The sequence below is a fragment of the Lotus japonicus genome, chromosome 6 (genome assembly GCF_012489685.1).
Source record: "Lotus japonicus ecotype B-129 chromosome 6, LjGifu_v1.2".
In the NCBI taxonomy this organism is placed as follows: Eukaryota; Viridiplantae; Streptophyta; class Magnoliopsida; order Fabales; family Fabaceae; genus Lotus; species Lotus japonicus.
This window is the reverse complement of record NC_080046.1, coordinates 12,191,633-12,202,241: the sequence shown is the minus strand read 5'-3', so window position 1 is coordinate 12,202,241 and position 10,609 is coordinate 12,191,633. Positions and strand designations below refer to the sequence as shown.

General features: G+C 39.4%; 1 protein-coding gene across 1 annotated transcript in view; it reads right to left on the bottom strand.

The window, feature by feature from the left end:
• Positions 1 to 9,359: 9,359 nt before the first annotated feature.
• The window catches only part of LOC130724917 (probable DNA-directed RNA polymerase), a 2,026-nt gene continuing 776 nt past the window's right edge, over positions 9,360 to 10,609 (bottom strand). Inside the window, exons 2-3 of the mRNA XM_057576183.1 lie at positions 10,090 to 10,609; positions 9,360 to 9,965 (exon numbers count right to left, since the gene is read on the bottom strand). The exon at positions 10,090 to 10,609 is cut by the window's right edge and continues 205 nt beyond it. Coding sequence (XP_057432166.1) covers positions 9,360 to 9,965; positions 10,090 to 10,609 — 1,126 coding nt within the window. The remainder of the gene's footprint in view (positions 9,966 to 10,089) is intronic.

Below are 10,609 nucleotides of genomic sequence, written 5' to 3'. Positions count from 1 at the left end.
CTTTGTGTGACGTCTGCACTTCCATATCCATAAAGTTCCATTCCAATTCTGTCCATCTTTTCCTTGCACGAAATTCTTCTTTGTTTTCCCCTTCGAACTCTGATTTCTCAAGTCCTAGAATCATCCTAGACGATCCATCAAGCCCTTGCATCAACTTGGGGCATATCATTTGGTATCAGAGCTCCGGTTCTAGGATTTTGGTTTCTTTTCTTATCTGGAATTCTGGTTAGCAACTCTTTGTCATTTCTTGTTACCTTGATTTTAGTTTTTGTTTCTTTTGGCTGAACCATTGCAAAAGTTAAGCCTTGTTAATTGTTCAGAATCAAAAACAAATTACAAAACGAATATTCAAAAAAAAAAAATGGCTGAATGGTTCTTGTTTAATTAGCCAAATTCAATTGTTCAAGGTAATTTTGTTGCTAGCATTCCAATTTATTTTCTTCTTTCTGTTTGTTCTTGAATTCTTCTTTAGTCTCTAAATATTTGGAGTCCTTTCCATTTCTGTGGTGATTTGTCTTGTCTTCTTTTGTTTCATATTCTAAAGTCTATTCTAATCTGTGTGACTGTACACAAATTTGGTGGCATAATTCTTTGTGTGTCTTAACTTTGATTTACTCAAGAGATTGTGAGAATTTTTGAGTGGAAAAAGGCAAGAGTGCACATCATAGAAAAGCCAATTTGAGGGAAACACGAGAGAAGTGAGGTAAACACTAACATTTGTTTGTTCTACTTGAATCTTTTCATTTGTCAAAGATGTCAGGAGAAGAGGAGGAGCAACCAGCAGTGCGACTCTCGACCATCGAAATGCGGGCTCTTACACAACATCTGGAAAACTTAATGAGGAGGCAAACTGAAGAGATCCACGAAAGGCTGGATCAAATGGAGAACCGGAACAATAGTGACAGTGAAGGCGGGAGGCCACGACGAATTCATGAAAATCCTAGACCTGCTCGGATTGAAGGAGTCAAATTCCAAATTCCTCCTTTTAAGGGAAAGAGTGATCCAGAGGCATACTTGGAGTGGGAACTCAAAATAGAGCATGTCTTTGCTTGCAACAACTATGAGGAGGACCAAAAGGTGAAACTTGCAGCTGCTCACTTTTCAGATTATGCTCTTGTTTGGTGGAATAAGTTTGCAAAAGAGAGATTGAGAAATGAGGAGCCAGCGGTGGAAACATGGGCTGAAATGAAACGAATCATGAGGAAAAGATATGTCCCTTCAAGCCATGCTAGGGATGTAAAATTTAAACTTCAAAAACTTACCCAAGGCAGCAAGAGTGTTGAGGAGTATTACAAAGAACTTGAGGTGCTTATGTTGCAAGCCAATCTTGAGGAGGATGAAGAGGTAACCATGATTCGATTTATTAATGGTTTATCTAATGATGTTAGAGATATTGTAGAACTTCAGGAATATGTAGACATGGAAGAATTGCTGCACAAGGCCACTAAAGTTGAGCAACAACTCAAAAGGAAAGGGCTTGCAAGGAAGAGTTCTACCAATTCCAATTCATCTTGGAGAGACAGAATGAAGAATGAAGGGCCGAGCACCCTTAGCAAACCAGCCACCAAACCACAAGCTTCAGCTTCTTCAAAACCTCTTGAACAACCATCCAAAAAGAGCAAAGAGGTCAAGTGCTTCAAATGCCAAGGTATGGGACATTATGCTTATGAATGTGCCTCCAAAAAGACCATGATTCTTAAGGATGATGGAGACTACACCAGTGAGTCCGAAGGAGAACAAAGTGAAGAAGAAGAGGAGGCAGCCATGAATGGTGAACTGTTGATGATCCGGAGAATGCTTGGTAGCCAACAAAAGCCAAAGAAAGAAAGCCAAAGAGAGAATATCTTTCACACAAGATGTTCTGTCAATGGGCAGATTTGCTTGATGATTGTTGATGGCGGGAGCTGTACTAATGTGGCTAGTGAAAGAATGGTGGAGAAGCTGAACCTGGTCACAAAACCACATCCTTGGCCATACAAACTTCAATGGCTCAGCCACTATGGAGAAATACAAGTAAGTAAGCAAGTTGAAGTTGACTTTTCCATTGGCAAATACAGGGATAAGGTTCTTTGTGATGTTGTTCCCATGGAGGCTAGTCACATACTGTTGGGAAGACCATGGCAATATGACACCAACTCTGATCATAATGGCAGCACCAACAAGATCTCATTCCAACATCATGGCCAGAAAATTACGCTCAAACCTTTGAGCCCTAGGGAGGTGCGTGAGGATCAAAAGAAAATGAGAGAAAAGATTGAACAAGAGAGAAAAGAAAAGAGTGAGACACTTGAGAGAAAGCAAAAAGAAAAGAGTGAAACACTTGAGAGAGAGCAAAAAGAAAAGAGTGAAATACTTGAGCGAAAAGAAATTTGTTTGATCAAAAAGAGAGAGGTGAAAAGGATGATAGCTTCAAAACAGATCCTATACTTGATGTTTTGCAAAAATCAGATTTTGAACACTAACACTTTTGAAAATTTTGAGCTGCCTTCTAGTGTTAAATCTCTTTTGCAGGATTATGAGGATGTGTTTCCAACAAGTGTTCCAAGTGGTCTACCACCACTGAGAGGAATTGAGCATCAAATTGATCTCATTCCGGGAGCTTCTTTGCCTAATAGGCCAGCATATAGAAGCAACCCACAAGAAACCACTGAAATTCAAAGACAAGTGGAAGAACTCTTGAACAAAGGGTGGGTAAGAAATAGCATGAGTCCTTGTGCTGTACCGGTGATTTTGGTACCAAAGAAAGATGGGACTTGGAGAATGTGCTCTGATTGTAGAGCCTTGAATAACATCACCATTAAGTATAGGCACCCTATTCCTAGACTTGATGATTTGCTTGATGAATTGCATGGAGCATGTTATTTTTCTAAAATTGATTTGAAAAGTGGTTACAATCAGATAAGGATAAAAGAAGGGGATGAATGGAAAACTGCTTTCAAAACTAAATATGGTTTGTATGAATGGTTGGTTATGCCTTTTGGTTTAACTAATGCACCTAGTACTTTTATGAGACTAATGAACCATGTTTTGAGGGAATTCATTGGGAAATTTGTGGTTGTGTACTTTGATGATATTTTGGTCTATAGCACTACTCTTGAGCTGCATGTTGAGCACTTAAGATCCGTCTTGAGTATGCTTAGAAAGGAACAATTGTTTGCCAATCTTGAGAAATGCACTTTTTGCACTGACCATGTTGTGTTTCTTGGTTTTGTTGTGAGTTCGAAAGGAGTGCAGGTTGATGAGGAAAAGATCAAAGCCATTCAAGAGTGGCCCACTCCTAAATCCGTGGGTGATGTAAGAAGTTTTCATGGCTTGGCCAGTTTCTACAGGAGGTTTGTAAAGGACTTTAGTACCTTGGCAGCACCCCTAAATGAAGTGGTGAAAAAGAATGTGGGTTTTCATTGGGGAAAGAATCAAGAAGAGGCCTTTGCTGCCCTAAAGCATAAGCTTACCCATGCACCTATACCTGCTTTACCTAACTTTGCTAAATCTTTTGAACTTGAATGTGATGCTTCAAATGTAGGTATTGGAGCTGTGTTGCTTCAAGAAGGCCACCCAATTGCTTATTTTAGTGAAAAGTTAAGCGGAGCTGCCCTTAACTATTCTACTTATGATAAGGAATTGTATGCTTTGGTGAGAGCTTTGAAGACCTGGCAGCATTATCTTTTGCCCAAGGAATTCGTGATTCATAGTGATCATGAGTCGCTGAAATACTTGAAGGGGCAAGGTAAGTTGAACAAAAGGCATGCCAAATGGGTTGAATTTTTGGAACAATTTCCCTATGTCATAAAACACAAAAAAAGGAAAAGTAACATTGTGGCTGATGCTTTATCCAGGAGACACGTGTTGCTTTCCATGTTAGAGACTAAATTGCTAGGACTTGAACATGTGAAAGAAATGTATGAAAAAGATGATAACTTTGCTGAAATTTTTGTGGCTTGTGAGAAAGTTTCTCAAAATGGATTTTATAGGCAGAATGGATTTTTATTTAAGGAAAACAGGTTGTGTGTGCCTAAAAGTTCCATTAGAGAACTGCTTGTTAAAGAATCCCATGCTGGGGGATTAATGGGTCATTTTGGAGTCCAAAAGACTCTAGAAACTTTACAGGAACATTTCTATTGGCCCAAAATGAAACATGATGTGATCAAGTTTTGTGAACATTGCATTGTTTGCAAGAAGGCTAAGTCTAAGGTGATGCCACATGGTTTGTATACTTCTTTGCCAATCCCTGAATACCCTTGGGTTGACTTGTCTATGGACTTTGTTTTAGGCCTCCCTAGAACAAAGAATGGTAAGGATTCCATTTTTGTGGTTGTTGATAGGTTTTCAAAAATGGCTCACTTTATTCCTTGCAGGAAAGCTGATGATGCTTGTCACGTTGCTGATTTGTTCTTTAAAGAAGTTGTAAGACTTCATGGGATGCCTAGAAGCATAGTTAGTGATAGGGACACCAAGTTCCTAAGTCACTTCTGGAGGACTTTATGGGGGAAGTTAGGCACTAAACTTTTGTTCTCTACCACTTGCCACCCACAAACTGATGGGCAAACTGAGGTGGTTAATAGGACCCTAGGCACCTTGCTTAGGACTGTCCTTAAGGCCAATTTAAAGGCTTGGGAGGCGTGTTTGCCTCATGTTGAATTTGCTTACAATAGGGCTGTCCATAGCACTACCAATTGCTCTCCATTTGAAGTAGTGTATGGATTTAACCCTTTGACTCCTCTTGATTTGTTGCCTATGCCTAACATTTCTGTTTTCAAGCACAAGGAAGGACAGGGCAAAGCTGAATATGTCAAGAAGATGCATGAGCGTGTGAAGGCTCAAATTGAGAGAAAGAATGAGAGTTATGCTAGGCAAGCTAACAAGGGAAGAAAGGAGGTGGTGTTCCAACCCGGAGATTGGGTTTGGGTGCACATGAGGAAGGAAAGGTTTCCAGAACAAAGGAAATCCAAACTCCAACCTAGAGGGGATGGACCTTTTCAAGTGCTTGAGAGAATCAATAACAATGCCTACAAAATAGAGCTTCCAGGTGAGTATAACATCAGCTCAACCTTTAATGTCTCTGATTTATCTCTCTTCGATGCAGATGGAGGAGAATTTGATTTGAGGTCAAATCCTTTTCAAGAGGGAGGGAATGAAGAGGACAAGGACAAGGACAAGGGTCATGGAGCACTAAAAGGACTTGGAGGACCAATGACTAGGGCAAGGGCTAAAAGGGCCAAGGAAGCACTTCAACAGATGATAGCATTAGCTCTTGAGGAAGGAACCAATGTGCACGAACTTGAGCCCAAATTGGTGAATTTCCTCATGAACTATGAAGAGGAAGTCGTCCAAGATCAGCCCAATTAATTGGAGCTGAGTTCGAATTTTATTTCTAGTTTTTTTTTTCAATCCAATAAGTCCCTAATACACCAAGGATGCATTAGCAATTAATGGACCTGAAGTGGAGGCATGTGGGGCGTGAATAAGAAGGCTTTAAGGGAGGAATATTCCAAGTTTGCATCAGCTCTTGATGGCTGAAGTAAAAACTCCAAGAATCTCCTTCAATTGAAGTTAATTTCCTGTTTTTGTTTAATGTTATGAGAGAAAGTTTAGGGGCTGTTACAAGCTGAGCTTGACCAGCTCATTAGGAGTTTTTATTTGAATTTTCAGCTCAGAATTGGATGTTAAAACTCCATAATTAGTCATTAATTGGAGTTAAGACCATGTCTCACCTTTGTAATTCAAAAACAAAGCCAAACTCTTTTAAAAGGGAGGGACGGCCAAGCATGGAGATCATGAATGAATAAGAATATTTTTTCTGAGTTAGTTCAGTTTGTTGAGAGTGATTCTCATATCCCTTGAGTGATTCAAGACCCTGACTTATCAAAGGTTTGCCACCACCTTTGTGTGACGTCTGCACTTCCATATCCATAAACTTCCATTCCAATTCTGTCCATCTTTTCCTTGCACGAAATTCTTCTTTGTTTTCCCCTTCGAACTCTGATTTCTCAAGTCCTAAAATCATCCTAGACGATCCATCAAGCCCTTGCATCAACTTGGGGCATATCATAAGTACATTTGCACCAAAGGAGAATGAGGCCAACATATAACTTTTAAGTGGAGAAATTACTCTCTAATGACAAAATGTGTCTTTTTGTACTACCATAAGTTTAAGCTCATGATATTCCTTTACCGAATGTGATGCAAGTTCGTAGAGCTCAACTAAATTTGGGTGTTTAGGGTTTAGATTTTAGGGTTTAGGGTTTAGGGTAAGACAAATGGGTAAAGAGGCAAACAAATAGCTTTTGAGAGGACATAAATTTAATATCGATGTTACTAATCCATTGTATGTGATATAATTTCGTAGAGCTCAATTAAAACTTACTACAAATGCAGATTTGTAAAGAAATAAGTACAAAAGAACCAAAGGAGAATGAGGCCAGCATGTAGCTTTTGAGTGGAAAAATTCCTCTCTAATGACAAAAAGTGTCTTTTTGTACCACCATAAGTTTAAGCTCATGATATTCCTCCACCGAATGTGATGCAAGTTCGTAGAGCTCAACTAAATGTGGGTGTTTAGGGTTTAAGGTTTAGGGTTTAGAGTAGGAAAAAAGTATAAAGAGGCCAACGACTTTTGAGAGGACATAAATATAAAATAGATGTTCTTAATCCATTGTATGTGATATGAGTTCTACGAACTCAACTAAAACTTACAACAAATGGAGAATTGTAACGAAATAAGTACATTTGGACCAAAGGAGAATGAGGCCAACATATAACTTTTGAGTTGAGACATTACTCTCTAATGACAAAATGTGTCTTTTTGTACTACCATAAGTTTAAGCTCATGATATTCCTTTACCGAATGTGATGCAAGTTCGTAGAGCTCAACTAAATTTGGGTGTTTAGGGTTTAGGTTTTAGGGTTTAGGGTTTAGGGTAAGACAAATGGGTAAAGAGGCAAACAAATAGCTTTTGAGAGGACATAAATTTAATATCGATGTTACTAATCCATTGTATGTGATATAATTTCGTAGAGCTCAATTAAAACTTACTACAAATGCAGATTTGTAAAGAAATAAGTACAAAAGAACCAAAGGAGAATGAGGCCAGCATGTAGCTTTTGAGTGGAAAAATTCCTCTCTAATGACAAAAAGTTTCTTTTTGTACCACCATAAGTTTAAGCTCATGATATTCCTCCACCGAATGTGATGCAAGTTCGTAGAGCTCAACTAAATGTGGGTGTTTAGGGTTTAAGGTTTAGGGTTTAGAGTAGGAAAAAAGTATAAAGAGGCCAACGGCTTTTGAGAGGACATAAATATAAAATAGATGTTATTAATCCATTGTATGTGATATGAGTTCGTAGAACTCAACTAAAACTTACAACAAATGGAGAATTGTAACGAAATAAGTACATTTGCACCAAAGGAGAATGAGGCCAACATATAACTTTTGAGTTGAGACATTACTCTCTAATGACAAAATGTGTCTTTTTGTACTACCATAAGTTTAAGCTCATGATATTCCTTTACCGAATGTGATGCAAGTTCGTAGAGCTCAACTAAATTTGGGTGTTTAGGGTTTAGGTTTTAGGGTTTAGGGTTTAGGGTAAGACAAATGGGTAAAGAGGCAAACAAATACTCTCAAAGCCGATTTGTAAGTAATGAAGTTGGCCTTCTTGAGGTGCGATACCGACCATCCGTCGAATGAGACTCAGGCATAAGAAGTAGTGAATACAATTCCCCAGTTGCTCCCCAAAAGACTGAGAATTCCTGGTCTGCTTTGCTGTAAAAGCCGGGGCATTTATGGCACTTCTGCCACCAAGAAAGCGTTCCTCTGGCGTTGGGGACCCCATCCTCGGATGTGAAGGCTTAGGCTGGGGAGTCTAGACTTGCAGCAAGTTGAGCCATAGCCTAGTTCTTCTTTAGTTTACCAACTACCAACCGTCCTTGCTAATGCTAATTTAATGATTTCTAATGGGATTCCCTTAGTGCTTGCGCTTAAGGCTTTCTTTTAACCAATCTCCTTATTGATTGCCAAAATTCCGACTCACTTTGGGCGGGATGAAGCAAAAAGGCTTGATTGCCCCCCCTTGGCCTGGGGGAACTTGAATATGAATCTCTTTCTCTTGAACGTCAACCTCACCACGGAAAAAAAAAAGAATTCCCACCTAACACGACTCTAGAACAGCGGATAAGCCTTTCCTAACCAACCCCTGAAACCATTTGAACCAGAGCTGAAACAATTGATTCAACCTCGGGTAAAAAGAAAGTAATCACATCGGGAAATCTTTTTTTTAATAGAACCAGGTGAAAGGGCTTTAAACCGAGGGTAGCTCGCCCGCAAGTCCTAGTTGGGGAATAACTCTGCTTACAAGTTCCGGTTTTCCAAGGGATAAAGATAGTATCAACAAACCAAAGGAAGACAACTGAGCAAGATAGATGCCGCTGAACTAGTGTCATAAAGAGTGAAAAGAATTCGGAGTAGTTCAAATAGAAGTAAACAGTTCAACTTATCCCAGGAAAGAAAGACTCTTTTTAAGCTTAAGAGAATGTCCCAGCTTGGGCTTAAGGTAGTGAAGTGAGCCATTAGCTCTGCTCTGGTTCCGCATCTAAAATCAGTAGCTCTGCTAAGGAATCAAGCATCCAATCCGATAAGAGCATAAAATACGAATCACGTCCGAGACGGGAGAAAGAGCGTAGTAGTAAAGAAAGCGCATAAACTCTTTTCTTCGCAAATGGCACCATAGCCAACGCTACGCTCTATACTTTATAAAAGAATTCTTTCTTTCTGGCCGGTAGGGGGCCTTCCGCATGAAAGCGAAAGGAAGCGACCGACCAAGAAATCATACATGCAAAAAGAGAAAGGGAATGGTTAGTGAATCCGAACATGAGTGGGATCGAGGAAGATAGGGCGTCTGGCTTCGAGGTTATGCAGCTAGAATTGGAGTTGCTACAAACTTTACTGCTGAACTCTGGGCTTGGGCTGTCCGTACTGGTCTCCGGATTGCCTTGGCTCGAAGCTTCGAAAAGGGATATTCAAAAAAAAAAGATAGGGCAGACTAAGACTAAGGTTGCTTTGCTTCCTTCACGTGAAAATGAATAAATGGACAAGCAAATCGAAAACGAAGAACGAGGAGGCATTGCCTTCTCTTCATCTAGTTTTAGGGGTCAGCCTCTCCCTCCTTCAAGCTAGGGAGAAAGAAAGTAAGGGAGAGCGGGCTAAACAGCGAGTAAGACAGTTGGGTCAATAGGAGCAATCCATCGAGTGGGAGAAAGACAGTTACACCAATCCCGTGATAAATCCTCTTTGAAGTTGAAGCGGGTAAGCAGGCCTTTCTATCTTTTGCATTCATCTTCTCTTTATTGTTGTACTCTTTATTCAGTGTGGGGCGAACGGCGTCACGAGACTTTTTAAACTCAAATCCCCAATTTTCTCCATATTAAAGAGTTTATTGCCCACATCGTTTAGAGCATCCTTCCTACTTTTATATGAATCATAGAGGAACATAGTTGCGGTTAGATACTGAAACATATATTCTTCAATTGATGATTTATCTTGTTGATTTTCTTTACAATCTATTAATAGTAGACTTCGGGCTAAATCCCGCTCGTGGAAGTGAAAGATGCCGCTGCGATAGATTCGACCTCTGAAGTCAATAAATGCCGGAAAACAGATAGAATATCCAGAGTAGGCCCTTGCCAGATCTAAAATCGTACACTCATAACGTGCCCGCTGCATATTCTTTATCAATAGAGCGTACACTTCACTAAATTTGTATATTGTTTGAATATCCTTATTCTTATCAAAATGATTTCTAAGTATCCCGGAGGCATGGTGAAGTATTACCTTGGATAGATATTCAGGCATCAAGTAGCCGCTTTCTTCAAACAATTCCCTATTTTCTAATATACTTTTAAGGAATATACTATTAATTTTAAATGCTTGACGCTGTAAGCTACTGATGCTAGTACAAAACATATTTACCTTATTATGACTATCTACATCCCTATTTCAATTCCCTATTTTCTAATATACTTTTAAGGAATATACTATTAATTTTAAATGCTTGACGCTGTAAGCTACTGATGCTAGTACAAAACATATTTACCTTATTATGACTATCTACATCCCTATTTTTTCCGAAATAGATGAAGAAATTCTTCGCATCGGGAGAACTCATACTCCGCTGAGTGCTGTAGATTTGGCCCGTTGGGTTGCTTAAATAACCACCATAGATATCTGAAATATTCAACCACTTTCGGTTCTGTTCAGGTGTGTGGAGCTCCCAATCTTTTGGAGGATAGACCATAGGTAGGTTTAACTTTATAGGAAGTAATGCGGGGTCAAAGAGGCATTCGGCATATACAAAAGAGCTCCTATAGTAATTATGGCCCTTTTTGACAACCTTTTTGACAACTGTCTTTGGACTACTCTCAGAATTTAAATTGAATAAATCATCATTATGTGTTACCAAGCGCAATAGACCACGACTCACTAAAAATTCAACTAATGCTGTCCCAAAGGGATAAGATATAGTTTTAGCTGCTTTAGCTGCTTTAGTACCTTCATCAACCGCATCATCATCATTACTTTGCTTACATATCCTATTATTACGCAATGTTGTGGCA